The sequence below is a fragment of the Pleurodeles waltl genome, chromosome 12 (genome assembly GCF_031143425.1).
Source record: "Pleurodeles waltl isolate 20211129_DDA chromosome 12, aPleWal1.hap1.20221129, whole genome shotgun sequence".
In the NCBI taxonomy this organism is placed as follows: domain Eukaryota; kingdom Metazoa; phylum Chordata; class Amphibia; order Caudata; family Salamandridae; genus Pleurodeles; species Pleurodeles waltl.
The window spans coordinates 614,180,959-614,199,193 of NC_090451.1; the positions used below are offsets into that span (position 1 = coordinate 614,180,959).

The 18,235-nt window shown below is 42.2% G+C and overlaps 1 protein-coding gene and 1 long non-coding RNA gene across 4 annotated transcripts in view; one reads left to right on the forward strand and one right to left on the reverse strand.

Moving 5' to 3' along the window:
• The window catches only part of LOC138268342 (SLAM family member 5-like), a 160,895-nt gene that overhangs the window by 101,527 nt on the left and 41,133 nt on the right, over positions 1–18,235 (reverse strand). Inside the window, exon 1 of one of the 3 annotated variants that reach the window (XM_069217895.1) lies at positions 6,334–6,459. The exons of 1 other annotated variant lie outside the window; for it this stretch is intronic. Coding sequence is in view for 1 of the 2 variants with exons in the window: in XM_069217894.1 (XP_069073995.1) it covers positions 6,334–6,412 (79 nt within the window). In the remaining variant the exon portion in view is untranslated. Of the gene's footprint in view, positions 1–6,333; positions 6,460–18,235 lie in introns of those variants that run through there. One more of the 3 variants, XM_069217894.1, reaches the window with a different exon arrangement.
• The window catches only part of LOC138268343 (uncharacterized), a 91,713-nt gene that overhangs the window by 1,641 nt on the left and 71,837 nt on the right, over positions 1–18,235 (forward strand). The gene's annotated exons all lie outside the window — the stretch shown is intronic.

Sequence of the window (18,235 nt, forward strand, 5' to 3'; positions counted from 1 at the left end):
AAATCAGTATTTATTAATAGAATTTGGGCATGATTGCAGAAGTGCATTTGTGCCCATTGAACTAGATCCCACTGTACACATATTGAATAGAAATTAGAATTATGCTTAGAATGGTTCCTGAAGGCTGTTTTTACATAATTTGAGGGTTGCAACTTTGGGCTGTTTTTTGGGTTGATACTGGTCTGCATGGGGCTGAGTTTGGGCTTGAACTTGGGCAACTTTGGGCTTGAGACGGGTCTCAAAATCTGGCAACACTGCCTGGGAGGCTTCAGTAGAACACAGGGAAATCAACTGACAGGCTGCTCCTGTTTGAAGTACGTCTTTTATTGGGAATTTCAGAATTAATTTTCAAGTGTCTAAGGAAGATAGTGTGAATTTACAGAAAATATGCTCTCATTTTAATGTCTTGTGCACCTTCCATTAACTCTATGAGAAAAATCATAAGTGAAAAAAGTTTTCTCTCAAACATGATTTGTGAAATCCCAGCAATGTCTGCATTTTTCACAGAGTAAAATCACTTTAGAACATATAACAAATCCTAAAATGTGTATGGTATCACCATCAAGTGATTTACATTGCAACTAAAATCTGTTAGCACCATTTGACATGCTCCTTTTTGTGACTCTCAAAACCAGCCATTCATTATAATGTATTTCAATGGTGACCATGTCCCAGATTCCTTTAAGGGCTGCTACAGCATGTTGTTCATGTTGTCGCATGCCTGTAATGCCCATTGTGGTCTTCGTGTGCTCCATGTTCCTTTACATAGATTTTTACTTCATTTTCAGGACACAAGGACCAAGTTCCTGAGTCTTGTAATGGCTGCCAAAACATATTGTTCAGTTTTAAGCCAACCCAATATGTATTGACTAGTCTCATTTAAATTGCCCAATCAGGGTATATCTGAACACCAGCTGTCCAGCTATACAATTATTTTTCAGCCTTAATGTCTCAAAAACTAGAGAATGGATTTACACCAAATCACAAACATAACACAATCTGCGAACCAAGATGCAGATCTTGCCAAATCTGGTGTAATTCCGTTCAGCAGTTTTTGTTGTAGCTTGTCCTAAAGAAGTCTATGGGAAATGCATGGGGATTTTGTGTTTTGGGCCTCCCCCCATTTTTTCAGTCCACCCTGGATCACGGCAAAACTTTATAGGAGCTGAGGTGGATGAAATTTGTTTTGGAAAATTTTGTGAAGATTTGTCTAACTGGGCCAAAGTCATTAGCAAACAAAAAAATGCCCTAATTAGTGGCAACGCCAATAAGTAATATATATGTGTGTGTGTGTGTGTGTGTGTATGTATATATATATATATATATATATATATATATATATATATATTTTGTATAATTTTTTTTTCCACAAAAAAAAAAAAAAGGTTACCGGGACATTATAGTTAGGTTGACGTTTTAACCATAAAAGACAATAGAAATTCAACAGTTACACTTATGTTAAGAAACTATAACTCATTGCCCAAAGTTACTTTGCGACAAGATTTGTAGAAGAACCCCTGAGCAGCTGAAAAAGGGAATGTTTTTGCATATGAGGGGTCCCTTTAGGGTCCCCTCTGTGTCCTATGGGGCCAGGGTACCTGTATCCTGACCACTTATATGTTTGAAACTGTCCCCCCCCCCCCACCCCAGGCAATGCTAGAAACAAAATAGCAGCCGTAACATTTCTGTCAGGTTGCATCCAGCCAATCAGGGCCTTTTTTTTTCCTCCGAAACCGTGGAGCATCCATGTCCCTATATTCACAAATTTGTTTTTCATTTGATATCTAGAAATCTACTGAATAGATATACTCAAAATCACGAAAAGGGTGCTTTCAAGACCAAGGGCTAGCTTTCTGCCAAATTTGGTGTAATTGCATCCTGTGTATCTAGCTGTAGTTGTGTTCAAAATCCCTATGGAAATTAACATGGGGTAATTACATTTTGGGTACCCCTCCCTTTTTCTCAACAGCCACTTGATGTATCACCCTGAAACTTTCCAGACAACAGCTGAAGTGAGCATTGAATTGTTTTGGAAAATTTCGAGAAAATTCATCGAATGGCGCCAAAATGATTATCAAAGCAAAAAAAAACTTTTTCTATAGAAACTAGGTCCTAACTATTACTACCTAGTGGCGACTACTGGTTTTATATATATATATGTATATATAATAATATATATATCTATATATATATATATATATATATATATATATATAATCCCAATTGTTCGCTAGATTCCAGCCTAAATAACTTTACAATGCAGGCAGTTGTAAAGGTCAACTCATTGTAATGCCTGCATTACAATGCATTGTAGTGCCTGCAGAATAAAGGCATGCCGAGTACAGACCCGTCTGCACTGTAATGTCTGCCATTCATTTGTGAGACTCTGACTTATACTTGCACTTCAGCCCAGGAATGTGTTGCATAGGCAGAGCTGTTTGTGGGTCTCTTACCTGTAATCAATGTGTAACAGATGTGGCATTATGGCCAAGGGCTGTGGACTTTAGAACTAGGGACCCAGGTTCAAGTTTGAGTATTAGAGTTGGCTCAATGGCTTGTGATTCTGGACAAATCACTTACTATCCCTCTGCCTAAAATACATGAATGTGACCTTGTGTAATATAACTGGTGCTCATATAAAGAACAACAGCAGAGAACTCTTCAGGATCGTCAAGGAGTTCTCCAACCCCAGCGCCAGCGCCAACGCCAACGCCGTCACGCCCTCACAGGATCTGTGCGAATCCCTTGCCACTTTCTTCCATCGCAAGATTAGCGACCTCCACGACAGCTTCGGACACCAGACCCAACCAAACACCACCGAACCGGCATCCACGGCCATCACCCTCATCAACTGGTCCTTCATCAATACGGAAGAAACCAAATCCATCATGAACTCTTTCCACTCCGGCGCCCCTTCGGACCCCTGCCCGCACTTCATCTTTAACAAAGCCGACATCATCGCCCCGCACCTCCAGACCGTCATCAACTCCTCTTTTTCTTCTGCTACCTACCCCGAATGCTGGAAACACGCCGAAGTCAACGCTCTACTAAAGAAACTACGGCTGACCCGAGCGACCTGAAAAACTTCCGCCCCATCTCTCTTCTGCCTTTCCCAGCCAAAGTAATAGAGAAGACCGTCAACAAACAGCTGACCACCTTCCTGGAAGACAACAACCTGCTCGACCCCTCACAAACCGGATTCCCAACCAACCACAGCACTGAAACCGCCCTCATCTCAGTCACTGACGACATCAGAACCCTGATGGACAACGGTGAAACAGTCGCCCTCATTCTGCTCGACCTCTCTGCTGCCTTTGACACCGTCTGTCACCGCACCCTAATCACCCGCCTCCGCTCCACTGGAATCCAAGGCCAGGCCCTGGACTGGATCGCCTCCTTCCTCTCTAACCATTCCCAAAGAGTTTACCTCCCTCCGTTTCGCTCTGAACCCACCGAGATCATCTGCGGCGTACCCCAAGGCTCATCACTCAGCCCGACACTCTTCAATGTCTACATGAGCCCCCTCGCCAACATCGTACGCAAGCACGACATCATCATCACCTCCTACGCCGACGACACCCAACTTATACTCTCCCTCACCAAGGACCCCGCCAGCGGCAAGACCAACCTACAAGAGGGTATGAAGGACGTCGCAGATTGGATGAGGCTGAGCCGCCTAAAGCTGAACTCGGAAAAAACGGAAGTCCTCATCCTCGGCAACACCCCGTCCGCCTGGGACGACTCCTGGTGGCCCACTGCCCTCGGCACCGCACCGACCCCCACAGACCACGCCCGCAACCTCGGCTTCATCTTGGACCCTCTTCTCACCATGACCAAGCAAGTCAACGCTGTGTCCTCCGCCTGCTTCCTCACCCTCCGCATGCTCCGCAAGATCTTCCGCTGGATCCCCGCCGACACCAGAAAAACCGTGACCCACGCCCTCGTCACGAGCCGCCTGGACTACGGCAACACCCTCTACGCCGGGACCACAGCCAAACTCCAAATCCGCCTGCAACGCATTCAAAACGCCTCGCCCCGCCTCATCCTCGACATACCCCGCAGCAGCCACATCTCCGCACACCTGAGACACCTGCATTGGCTCCCAGTCAGCAAAAGGATCACATTCCGACTTCTCACCCACGCACACAAAGCCCTCCACGACAAGGGACCGGAATACCTCAACAGACGCCTCAGCTTCTACGTCCCCAACTGCCTCCTCCGCTCCTCTGGCCTCGCACTCGCTGCTGTCCCTCGCATCCGCCGCTCCACAGCGGGTGGGAGATCTTTCTCCTTCCTGGCGGCCAAGACCTGGAACTCCCTTCCCACCAGCCTCAGGACCACCCAGGACCACTCCGCTTTCCGGAGACTCCTAAAGACCTGGCTGTTCGAGCAGCGATAACCCCCCCCTTTTTTCCCCTACCGCCTTGAGACCCGCACGGGTGAGTAGCGCGCTTTATAAATGTTAATGATTTGATACAGTAATTTTCGGGTCGTGTTTGCGCTATATAAAATTGCAAAAAATAAATTAAAAAAACAGTTCAGGAGTGAGGTACATTGGCAGAACTGCTTGCGGGTATCTGTCTTCAAAGAGATGTGTAGAACCTCAGTAATGGAAAACAGTGGCAGAAATTTGTGTGGCTTTCTGCTGTGAACTAGGTGTGCAACAGCTCAGGCACGACATACATTAGCAGAGCTGCCTGCTTGGTTTCTGACTAGATGTGAAAATGTTCTATATCAGAGGAATGAAGTGCATTCACAGAGCTGTTTGTTAACCTCTGTACTGAAATTGCACGTATGGTGAGGGTCAGGTACAAAAAGAATTTGAGGAGCAATTTGTGGCTTTCCACTATAACAACAGGGTACCACAGTGCAGGGCCAAAAAGTCTCCATGTGGAGACTCATTTGGTGCCTCAGTCCCTGCCTCCTTTGGTGCTGGCCTGGCATAGCTGAGGGGATTGACGGTTTAGTGCTTAATTTAAAAAAAAAAAAAAAAATGTAAAATAAGTATAGGGTCTAGCCATTGTGTTGCCACGAATGAAATGTAATAAAGTATAGGTGAGGGGTGACATCATTATTTTTATTAGAGGTCAGATTTGATGTTCTGATCAGACTACAGTGAAAGAAAGTAATTTTATGCAATTTTGTAGGATTCATGTATTATTATATATAATACTTAAACACTTCAACATTTTTTACAAAATTTACAGTCTAGTTATGACGCTTAAATTATAAATCCCGGAAAAAGTACTTTAGCACCAAAACAAATACTGCACAGTTTTTCAGAGCCTCTTTTATATTGGACACCTAATTGGATTATAGGGCACAATGGCACAGATATTTCATTTACAGGGAACTTTGGTACAGTTGGAGGATTTTATGCTGACTGATTTGAGTGTTGTATCATCTGCATATAAGGGGCTTAGATTGACTATGCTATTCAGGCATTTGCATGTGCGGCCTTGCAATGCAAACCGGTGCTATTCAAAGCAAAGCGATGCAAAAGGCAGTGTAGACCACATTTTGTGTGCAAAATAAGTTTTGCACCAAAATGTGATGCCACCACACCGCAATGTGTTTTGACGATGCAGCACCAAATCCCTGATAATATATGGTAATGAAGCATAATGGGGCGAGAACATCAAAAACACCCTTAGGAATTCTTGCAAAGGTATACCTACTCAAATAGTATTTACCTGACTTTACCTGATACGCTAGTGCCAAATAAAACCAAGCTGAAACGGTGGATTACTGGAATATTGTGAGACATTTCCATGGTTAAAGTGTAGTTTCTTCGAATTACATATTTGTGTGGTTTACTCTTTCATTCACAAAATGACTACAAATACTGTAAAACAGACAACGTTTCCTATATATGTATGGTAAAGTTTTTTGTTAATTCTAAGCATTTGCAGTTATCTTTAGGGTGACCACCTAAAGCCAGGTCATTACGGGTTTTGTCTCCATTCCTGAACTTTTCACCTACAAATCATTGATTTCTTGTGGGTTTGTCTAATTAGTGTAAAAGAAGCAAAACAAGACTACATCACACAGAATGCATTAGGCTACCACACAAAACCTAGAACTGTAAACAGTGTCCACAGTGACCGGAAAGGAGGTGGTCACTGTACTGTGGGTTAACTAGAAAACACCTATAACCATTCAATCTGGCGAACACAACTGGTCACAGATGACTATTGCTATGTTAGAGTTTGGGCGAAATGCGAGGGAACCCTGCTTGAGCTGATCTACCATTCCCTGGGGGAGCTCAAGGACGAACAGTAAGTACTTTCCACGGTTGTGTATTCCTCAAAAACAGAAAGGTTACCCACTTACCCCAAAATGTGAACAGATGGATGAAACAGCACAGCATATTCCTCTCAATGGAGTTTGCCGTACACTGACCTCTCTCCATGATCCTCAGATGACCAGCAGTAGCTGACAGGATAAGAAACTGTGCGCCTTTTAGAAATCTGAGCTCAAGGAGGAAATGCAGGAAATTGAGGAAGTATCTCTGCCTCAGCATTACGAGTGAACTCATTTAAATATAATGATTCCACAAAGCAAAGGTTTGCAATCAGGTGGAAGACTTCACCCCAAGGAAAGATAATTAACTCTGTCTTCAGTGAGCTTAATGAGGAGTTCATCTGTGCCTACATTACCGTGCACCAGTTGTAAATTTCCAGACCAGGTAAGCAACGCAGCCAAATGATGTGTGCTCAGCTCTTCCGATAAACAGAGACTTATAATACAAAATTTGAAGGTCTCATTCAAGTGGTGATGATCTGCCCCTCTGCGCAGCCACCACACACAGACTGAGAGAGTACTATAAATGAATGAATCAATCAATGTAGACTATCAGTCATATTTTCTACAGGTTTGAGCAGGTGCTCACACAACAAAAAGCATTGCAAAGTGTCACCAAGTGTGGTAAACAGCAGTGACAGAACAGTTTACATGTGTAAAAACTGTTTTTCACAGAATATTGATCCTCATGCTGTGCCCAGACTTCTTTGTTCCATCCTCATCCTAACATATGTGTCTTTGGGGAAAAAAAAGGCCTTTGGAAAAAACGTAAGTCTTGGCACAAAGTCAGAACTATTAAATTAGCGTGATCTGGCTTTATCCCAAAATTAGCACCGTGTCAAAATCAGCACAAGAAAAGCGTCAAGCCTTCAATTCCTACCTGTAAACTGTATGCTTTACCATAATGTGCACACATCTTACTTCTATGACCTCACTGGAGTTGTCTCCTACTAGCATTTTGTACTGGAGCGTGTACTTCCAGTTCAAATCCTATGCAAGACACAGCTAACTCACATTTGGCAACAGTCTGAAGTGTTGGTGCACAAACATATCCTTAAATCCAATTCAAGAGGCCCACCAGCAACTAGGACCGAAAGAGGTGTAGTTCCTATGCACACTTTGGTGTTCCCTGGTTGGATCCTTCACTATTTCTAATAGATCAACTTTGATAACAAATGCTGAAACATTCATGTAACGATGACAGACTAGCATTGTAGTTTGACATTCTTTATAAATAATTCATAGGCAATTACATGAAACATGCCATAAACAAGTTTAGCAGCAAAGTGTACAGCTCCTAAGTACAGTGAACGCAGTACATTGCTAAGTGAAAACCAACATAGATTCACCTTCTAAAGATAGGGATAAGGGTCTCTCTGGTACAGAGATCTACATGTCCTTAAATAGGACTTAGACAAAGACATTCATATATTCTATACAGTTACATGGTTCTCAGGATAAGCATACACCTGCTATGGGGAACTCCTCGAAGTGCCAAAAATACTCTGCCATGCTTCGTGGATTTCCACGAGCGGTAGAGCCGTAAGTTGTGCTGCTTGCACTGGTTATTAGTGACTGGAGGTTGTCCTGTGCTTTAAAATCACTGTGAATGGCACAATGTGCAGCACAAGAGGATGCTACTTCTTTCTGCTGCTTGAGTAGATTTTCCACTCAGGTGGCAGCTTCCTCAACAGAGTTTCAGTTTTCTCAATGCGAGCAGTAGTGGCCCGCTGTAACTGCCTACATTGAGAAATCTCGCAGGGAGGTGATCTAGCGTGTGATTTTTCTCACTGGCTTTCACCAACCTAACATTGGGAGAGGAAAAGCTCTGCGAGGTTTTTTGGAACTCCATGCTCCATATGGAGTGCAGAGTGGGCAAAACTCCACAAACTCTGCCAGTGGTGCAGAATTCATAACCCACCCCTAGATTTGCAACAATAGGAAACGAGCAAGAATAAACCATCTATTACTGAATACATTCATCCAAAGAGTCTCTCATGGTAGTAGTACATTGAATTTCAGTCTTTTTTCAGGGTTTATTCAAGTAACTCAATTGATAGACTGTACAAAGTTCCCTGGGATAGTTGAAACATACTTTGTTAGGTACAGTGAGAGAAATTCTCTGGGAATGCTGTCTGTATATTAATGTGAATCGCACAATTCTTTATTCAGAACAATAACGTCGGCAATAGTCATCATGTGATATATTGTGATGTTAATGCAAGATGAAGGATAGTGTAAACACAATTAAGGTTAGTATAGGCTGATCTCCATTGAGTGTAATGTGAAAAAGGAAAAAGAACTTACACAACCCCTGCTTCCACCCCTGATGATTTCTAATTATGACTTTGTTTCTTTATTACAAAAAATCACGCATTTACTTCAGAATCTTCTACTTGAATTCTCCCAAAACCTTCAAGGTGTCATAGAGTTCATTTTACATTTCTTCAACTTTTACGTCAAGCCTCTTACTCTTTCTTCCTTCAATTGCTCACAGCTTCTTATCACCACAATCCATGCCATTGGAGATGATATTCCTTTGCAAAATGTAAAAAAGATAAGCACACACGCAATGCCAATTAATATTAGCAAAAGAGAGGTTAAAAGTAATTTTAGAATCCCTCCGCCTAAACTACCAAGCCACTCTCCTGTCCTAGTAAATCCCTTTACTATAGATCTGATTATAGATCCTAAGCCTTCCCAGGCATCTGATTGTTCCACCTCAGTTAATTCATGCGTATGCTTATGTTTGTAATGTTAGTAACATACACGTCAAGCTGCTTTTTTATGTGCAGGGTGGAAGTACAGCATTCCCAAACGTGAATGACTTTGCAAACTCTGACTTCCTTCACGTGAAGTAAATCTAACTGAAGGCAATTTTTCATAATAATGGCTCCCATTGCAGGCAACTCTTTTTTACTTACAGTTAAGGCTCCTGCAGTGTGAGTAGCAAGCTGGTCCATCAAGATGGACAACCCTCTGATCGTCACATTGTTTAATGCCACCTGTATAGGTGGTATAAGTGCTCCAAAGATATTGCTAAGAATCTGTTTACAGCCATGTGTTGCTCAAGAGGAAAATCAAACTTATTAGTGTTAAAAGTCCTAGAGAAAACTAGGGGGTGCAAAACAATTACCTGTCCAGTTATGTGGTAAATAAAAATAAGCTGACTTACCATAAACATAATAGATGCCCTTTATATTTACCTCTAAATTTGAGAAGGTTTTTCCCTTAACTGGATAATTGTGCCCACACTCGTTGCATCCCAATATTTCAACAGTCTCATTTCCGTCTGGCTGCCCTACTATACACTGAGATCCCTTCTTGGTCACATCAGTGTTAAATCTTGGGTGTGGTTCCTTTGGAGTCTCATTAACCATTCCAATGATGTGCTCTGCACTTGTCTTCCTTTCTACCTTTCCTTCGTCTTTCTTTATCATCTTATTTAGCTCATCTAGAAACACTATTTCACTTGTTAATTTCACAGGTTACATCATGTAAGCTCTGGTTAGTACTCCTTATGTTAGTCACGGGGTAAATAATTTCATCATATACTCATGCTGATCTCTTGACTTAAACCCTTTGTAAGAACAAGAAACATATTTAATGGCCCATGAATACAGATTTGCATCACTGACAATTGGCACATTTTTTAATGGATCATCAAAGTCGGAGTAAAACAGTTAAAGCGAGCCTTGCAGAAAGAAAAGATTTAAGAAAACAGAGCAGGAGAAGGAATAGGAGGGACAAGTGAAAATATGTTGCTCCTTCAGACGCATAGGTGAAAATTAAGAGTAGATAAAACAATTTCCTTACTTAACAACTTCCCCATGTTCAAACAGCATTTGGTAATATGCACTATACCTGTGAACAGTGTCATGCCTGGGGACAGGTAGGACCTTGTTCTTGGAGGTGGGAGGTTTGACTCAAGAGTGGAATTTGTTAAGATGTGAGGGATATCTCCCCTCAGTAAATAAACATCCAAGATCCATTCAAGCATAGTAACAGAAATAGCAACTTTCACATTTAAAGGCAAAATTTTGCATTGTTGCTCCGCCATATTCGCTTAAATCAAATCAAGGAAGTCTCATATGAAAATGGTTAGTTCTCTATCACTATCCTATCATCACTACCCTATATCAAAAGCTATGAGAATTTATATTCTGCATGAACTGGAGACCAAAAGAAATGATTGTCCTCTGATCGTTACCCTAATTCTCTGTCTGTTTTTTCAATGTTTTTCAGTGGTCATTGTGAATATCCTCTCATTTTGGTTTGTCTCTGTCTCAGGGAGGCTTGTCAACGGGAGTCAGGCAGTCATCAGTCAAACTTGATTTTGGCACGCTATGTCCAATCTGTGCCTGAATGCTTCAGGTTGATATTTCCCTTTCTTAGAGGTCATTTGGCACTGGTTGAATTCAAGGTCTCATCCAAGATATCCGGCTGGTCAACCTGTTTGGCCTCTTTTAATTCACTCTTCCCTAATCATCTATGGTCTTTTCTTTGCCTTCAACAGTCTTTTTTGGGTGGTTGTGGTTTTTGACCAAGCTTCAGCTTCCTCCAACGACCCTCGATCCTTAAAGGTGTTTGAAATCTCTTGTTCTGTGAGGTTGAGCTTTCTTGTACCGCACCAGCCTCACCTCCTAACGGTCTTTTATGTGACAGATTAGTTTCAGCCTTCAATGAATTTTGTATTTGTAGTTTAAATCCAGTGGTCAGAATCACAGTGGCTGCTGGAATGATAGCACTCATCAGTCTCTCGCTCTGGAAAATGCTTGTCTAATTGAGGCTTTGGAAGCAGAGAGGTTCTGCGTGTCCATGGCCTCCGACAACTTAAACCTGAGGCTACTTTAATAATTAGTGGATGTTGACCCCCCTCTTCCTCTTCATGCTTTGCTCTCTTCGTATGCGAGGCATGTATCCAATTTGGAAGACCAGCACACTTCACAGCAGTGTTGGTGATGAGGATCATCTGGTGGGGTCCTCTCCACCCCTCCTCCAAATATGGCTTGTAAATTTGCTTCTTGACATGAACATAATAAACAGGGTTCAGATCATGCCCTGGAGACCCTCCAATGGCTGGAGTAGTGGGATCGAATGATGAGAGCTAGACTGCACTACATCAGATAGTCCCTTGCGGTGCTCAGGGACCAGGTCATCTGTGATATTCACAAGAGCGGCAGCACGGAGAAATAAATTTACATAGCGCCCCCCATCAGCACCTCATGTGAGAACAATACTGTTCCCTTAGAGGTGGTACTTTGAAAACTCAGTAGTTCGAAAGGAAGAGGATAAGGCCATTTGATTTATTTGGAGGCACAGGCAATGGGATGCAGAGAGTGGCAATTCCTCCAAGTGTCCACACAGGTCAGCACAGCAGCACCAGTCCAAGGCAGTTCTTTGTGAGTCCCTCCAGCAGCATTCTGTGCCCAGTTACAAGCATGTTAAAGTCCAGAGTGACTCCAAATTGTGGGGAAAAATCCCCTGTACCTTTATACGCAGTTTTGCAAAGGTTTAACAAAGAGGGGGAGAGGAAGTTCCAACTGGACTGGACCACATTGAGGAATCATTGGTTTTTGTGGTACTCTGTGGTTCGATTGGAGATGTGGGATGCTTCCCTGCATCTGCAGTGGATTAAAGGAACTCAGCAGTATGTCAGATTTAGGAACTTTCAGGCCTGCCACAGGGGGTCTGGGAATTGAGAGGAAGCTCTCCCTGCCCTGATGGACTCACAGCTGTGGGATAGGCCATGATTAGGTTCGTATTATAGCCGCACTCCTGCTTTCATTGCCCCATCTTGTAAATGTGGCATGAGGTCATCTATTTTTTTTTGTTTAGAACACTTATGCTGGTTCCCGATCTATTACCTCAACCTCTCCCCACTCCTCTGCATCCCAATTGCAGTTCATGGAGATTCCTTGCATTGTCATTTCATAACTGTGATCCATCTCAGGTTCGTGGAGCAGAATTTAATTCCCCTTGCCCTTCTATTCTGTGCCAACTATGTTTGGGCTATCGGACTTCTCCTTAAACCTCTTTCACTTTGTTCCAGCATGTCACAGAAGTATTATGCGTACTGTAAGAACTTGTCAGCCAGTTTGCTCTACCAGCAAAGGACACATCGGATGATCTGACTGCTAATCTCAGGCCTCAGAGCCCATGCAAAGGATGCAAGAAACCTCCCATTGTTGCCTCCCAGCAAGTCGTTCTTCCTGCTGTGCCATCAGTACTCCTGCATCAATCTCTCAAAGTAAGCATGTACTGACTCTTATGGCTTTTGATAGGTTCAAAAAATCTTGGTCATATTCATTTCCTTTTAGGGAACGTTTGTTTTAGATACTTTATAACTTTGTCATATATAGTTTTGACTAAGGGTGAAGGGGCATTTGTCCCTACCACCCAATGTGGTTCATGTGTCAACTAACGGACTGTCATTTTACCCTGTGTCCACAGGCCTTTCTCACCACCGCCACAAATAATACATCCAAGTTTTCCCACAAAACTTTGGAGATGGTCACAATATGTTCCATCTATGTATACCACGTTTTAGGATTTTCTCTGAGTTTTGGAAGGGTGCTTATAAAATGGAAAAGTTCTGATCGTGACAATGCGATGTAGGTATGCTCCTCCATGCACTTTTCGCAAAGGACACTCCTTAACTACCTCTCTAATTGCTCATTTCTATACTTCCCTTAAATCCTCTCTCTTGTTTCACATTGAACGTCTCCTTCCCCATCCTCAATTCATTAAACTTTTCTGTTTCCCTGCATTACCTAATGTTTTCAATCAACTCCCCTACATGTGTCCTCAACCCACTCAATTTCAGAATCTGTAAATCCTTCTTGCTCATTGTCATCTGAGCATTCTTCCACAACTTCTTTTGCTGGGTTATGTAAATTCCACATTCGTCCGCCACTTTTTCCATATTTGCATGTGCCTCTCTTACCACTCTCGTTGCTTCCTTGTTCATGTAGTACAACTTATTCTCATCGATAATTTCCTAGGAAATTAATTCATAAATTTCCATTCTATTTCTTTGAATTTTTCTTTTAGATTGGCAACATTAAGTCACTGTGGGGTCGGTGCTACACCAGCCCCACTGACTGGTGAAGCCATACTAGTTATCTAAATGCTTACCCTGCTTCTTCTCAAACTCTCTCTCTGGGGACCCTAGTCCCAAGCCTCCAGGTCTCGATGCGAGTTCTTAGGCAAGCTTGGGATAAGTGGACATCATAAAGTACTGACAACTTTCTTAATCGGAGGACCAACCACAGTGATTGGGGAGGAATGTAGTGGTATGGAGACCTGAGCACTTGGTGAAACAACAGTTTGAATTAACTCAGGGGTGCCCAAGCTCACATAGAGGGTTCTACAGCTGTCCCGATGTCAGTTGCTGCCGGGGCTGTGGCGCACGGGGCAGCAGCAGCTGCTGCATCGTACAGGGTGGTCTTATGGTGAGGACTTTGTCTATAAAGGAATCTTCCTCCTCACTCTCTGCTTCTGTGTCTCATTTTTGTTTATCCTCCTCATTTATTATTAAAGGATAGGCCCCAACAGTCTCAATGACTTCCTCACTCCGTTTCTTCGTCCTGCGCGCTTCTCCATGAGGATTTTTAAATCAAAATTTTCATTTCTTTTTGCATGCCATTTGCGCTCAAAGGTCCGGAGATCCAAATTGTGCAGGCCGGGGTTGTCATTTTAAATCATACATTGTCCTTCTTAGATTCTCATTCGAAGAATATGGAAGATCCCACTCAATGGGAATCCCCATCTTCAAACGTGTATTCATGCCATTGGGTGAGTCACATGAAAATGTGTAACCCTTTTTTTTTTTTTGCAGCCATTTCTCTCACTGAGGTACCTTCAGGAGGAAACTTATCCACCTTACTCACATCTTTCTTCTTGGATAAGGGTTTCCCACTCCTAACAATCACTCAGTCACTCTCTATTTCACTATCTCACTTACTCTGCACCAACAAGTTAACAATCCATCAGCTAATACCAGTGTGTCTCTGTTAAAGGTCAACCTATCATAGCATGGCTATGGCCTTTGCCAGACAGATGATGCAATGCTCCAACCACCAGGCCGCTCCTAAGCCACTTTTATTAACTTTTTCACTGTTTGCCAACTTCCACTAAACAAGAAATTTCTACAATAATAAGAACAGTACCTATTTTCATCTGAGAGTGATTCCTTGACCTGCAAAAGTCACTATATTCTGTTGATTCAGTCCTGTGCAGTAAAGATCCAGTTGCCACTAAGTTCAGCTAGTACAGTTGTGCAAGGAAAATGATTTCCCTATCTTGGTGTACTTGATAGGGCCTCACAGCACACCTCACCATAGCAGGCATGTTCAAGAATTCAGTGTTCTAACCTGAGGAACCTCTCCTTAGCTCTACAACGTATACATAAAATACTCGTATATTTTTCAATTGTAAAAGCCAATTTCATCAGCCAAAGAATTTCATCAAGAATAATGGAACTGTTACTCCCACAAATCTAACGATCAGTGCCACATAATAATTGTTCTCGAAATCCATCTACTGCATTCTACTATAATGCTCCAGATATGACTCCCAACTGCTATGCACCTAATTAATTTTTCGCATCCTTGCAGTCGCACATAATACTCACGTCATTCTTCTTCAGCTGCCTTGACTTCTCAGAACCAAGGTCGGGCTGGGTCAATATAAATGTCGGGGAAAATTGTCTGGACCGTGAAGGTGCAGTATCCTGATCTATAGCTAATTAGTTTGTCAATTTTGGGTCGGCTCCAATCGGAAACATCCTCTGCTACCAGATCTGTTGGCACGCAGACTTATCCTAAAATCCAATTCATGAGTTACGTCAGCAACTAGGACCGGGAGAGGTGTTGTTCCTATACAGACTTTGGTGATCTCCGATTGGAGAAAGTCTGTGGGAATGATCTCTGTTTATTAAGTGTGTCTTGCAAGTCATTACTTAGGACAATAACATCAACAATAGTCATCATATGATATATTGTCATGTCCGTGCGAGATGGAGGGTAGTGTAAACACAATATAGATTAGCGGAAGCTTAGCTCCTTTGCATTTAATGTGAAAAAAAACTTCCACAAAGGCTTAGGGCCAGATTTAGAAAGGGTTTGTGTTACCTTTTTAATGCAGACCAAGTGCAAAAACCTTTTTGGCATTTGCAAACCAGCGTCAATTGGTATTTGCGCTTGTTTCTATTAAAAGTATTGCCAATCAGCGGACGTCTTTGTGTTAATCTGCATCAAGGGGGTGTTCCATGAGTGGTACATTTGCGTTCCTGTGCTCCTACCAACAGTTTTTGTTCAAAACCCTATCTACTAACAATAGCAGACATAGTTTTGTGGAAAAATTAACATCACTTGAAAGCAGGTGTTAAAAGGAGAAATGTCTTCATTCCTCCTGTCTTTTCTGACTTTGCATGTGTGCTGACTGGGCAGCACATATACAAAGTAGGAGAAGCTTTAAAAGTTACCTAGGTGTGGTACTTTGCACTGGAATGGAACTCATCCAGGTCAAAACCGAAGAAAGACTTATGCACACACCCTTGCACTATGGTGCAAAGGTGTGTGTGATGCTCAGCAGGAAAATTCTTCAGGAGTGGGGGAGAAGCTGCCATATCATGGAGATATGCGCTCTCCTCCTCTCCCCATGTCACGCAATGCAGCACAGCATTTTTGCCTGCTGTGGTGGGTTGCATGACACTTTTCTAAATCTGGGCCCTAGAATCACGCACAAAAGCCAGACTACGTGCCTGCTCCACTAGTGAGATCATTGCCACGCAGCTCTTACTAAATATGTTGCTGCGCTATGTTCTGCTCTACGTGCAATACCACACTGCAGTTTTTATAAAGCAATCCGGAGCGTGAAGCAGTGCTTAATTTGTGCTTGTTGTTTCTGGTGCTGAGCACCAGCACTTATTTTTGAGGGCTTATTCTTCTGCCTCAAGCATTTACTGCGAGCAAAAGACACATGTGGGAAAGACAGAGGAAAGGAAAAACGAAAAAGCGTCACAAAGGGAGAACTTTAAAAGCTGCAAGAGTGAGTTGAAGGGGCAGGGAGTGGCTTTATATGGATTGCAGAGGCCCGAGATGGATTCAGGATTACACCGCCTACTATTCCGTGTTCACACATTTAATTGCAGCATCCACGTGTTTATGAGAAGGGTTTTGGGCACCAGCACCTCTTTATTGACAAATTAAGCACTGGTGTGAAGGACAATAAACATGGGCAGTGCTTTATAAAAAAAATACCCACAGCCTTCCTTGTGTTTCCCTTGACAGCTGGAGAATTTTGAAGAAGGAGCACATTTGTGGGAAGATGTATAGAAATGTCAGACGTACTGCATTTCTCAGATTTGTGTGGGAATGCGTGATAATACTTTAATCTATTGCTATTTACAGATTTGTAATGATGGAACAACAAAATCACGTTGGCATATGTGACTGTTGTCACTGGGATTGGCCTTAGTATTCAGACAAATTGTGGAAACAAGTAACTTGAAACCAACGGAAAGACCACCATTAATCCAATTACCAAACATTTTACTTTTGTGGATCTTGATACTTGTGAACTAAATTCAGAAGAAATCCCACGATTACTTTGCTTTAATCAGGGAGGCCATAATTTCAAAGTTTCCAAATTAATTCAAAGATTTACCAACGCGTGTTGCACAGTTTATTGGCCATATTTGCCCTGGGCTTTCTCAACGCAGTAAATGGCATAGTCAAGGCTTGCCCTAAGAATTCATCAAGACTTAGTACCAACTGTAGAAAGGAATTAGGCTCGTAATAGACCGATATTGTAGTCCTGGGATGCATTAGTATTTGGCGGTGCTGCACAAGGTCTCACATCTATTGTTGTTCGTTGATTTTTTTAATATAGTGAAAAACCCGTCTGCCTCGAGCTATTCCAGAGAAGTTTGTTATGGAATTTCATAAATATTGTATAAAAATGTTATTACTCGATTAAGGTGTGTGGATTATATATAAAAAGTGGTGTTACTTGGTTAAGGTGTGTGGGATAGTCATTCTGGCCAATACATAGACCTCTGAGTGCTCAAGTGCTCGTGCATTATTTAACACACGTGATAAATAACACTTTTCTGGGATCATCATTTATTTAGAAGGTTCTATGTTATTTATTTTTTACTTCTACCTATTATTGCATTTTATAACGAAGAAGGTACACTTCCAGTCGATAAGCAGACATCAGTGAGTGTACTCAATGAAAGCAGTTAGATCTCATCATGTATAATAATAACACCTACATTCATATATAAGATACAGTACCAGGAGACAGATACTTGAATTATAGCAAGTATTATTATATAGCTCACATCTCAAGTATGGGTAGGGTAGTCCTCCCAAGACTAAAATGTCATGCTGTCCTTAAGGAAGTGCCCATGAAAAGAAAAGAAAGAGGAAAACTAACACAAACAGTAAAAAAAGGGAAGGAAAGTGTAGAACTAGAGGAAAGGGGGTAGTGATCTGTTGAGGAAGTCAGCTTGGATCATTCAGCTGGACGATTCCTACGAGGTCCGTTACTCATCTAGTGGATTTTCAGAGCGGCTGAATAAGTAGCCGCAGTCATTGAGCCACAACCATAGAACTACAGAGTGAATAGAGTGGTGCTAACTTTGGGATTTTGGATTTCTGTAGGTATACATCAAAGATAACCCATAGTTGTCTTGAGCTGCGAAATAGGTGGAAATTGATAAACATCAATGCTTTCAGTGCTTCTGGTTTCCCAGCACATAGACCACCATTTTTTTAAAGAGATTAGGGATGTCAATTTACTACTCCATCAGAATCACTTTAGTACCTAAAGCCAAGAGTGTTTCAAGGATTGATGAGTTTTGAGTTGATAGTGTTGATGAGATTGAGTTTCCAAAAGCTCTTAACACAATCATCAGAAAGTC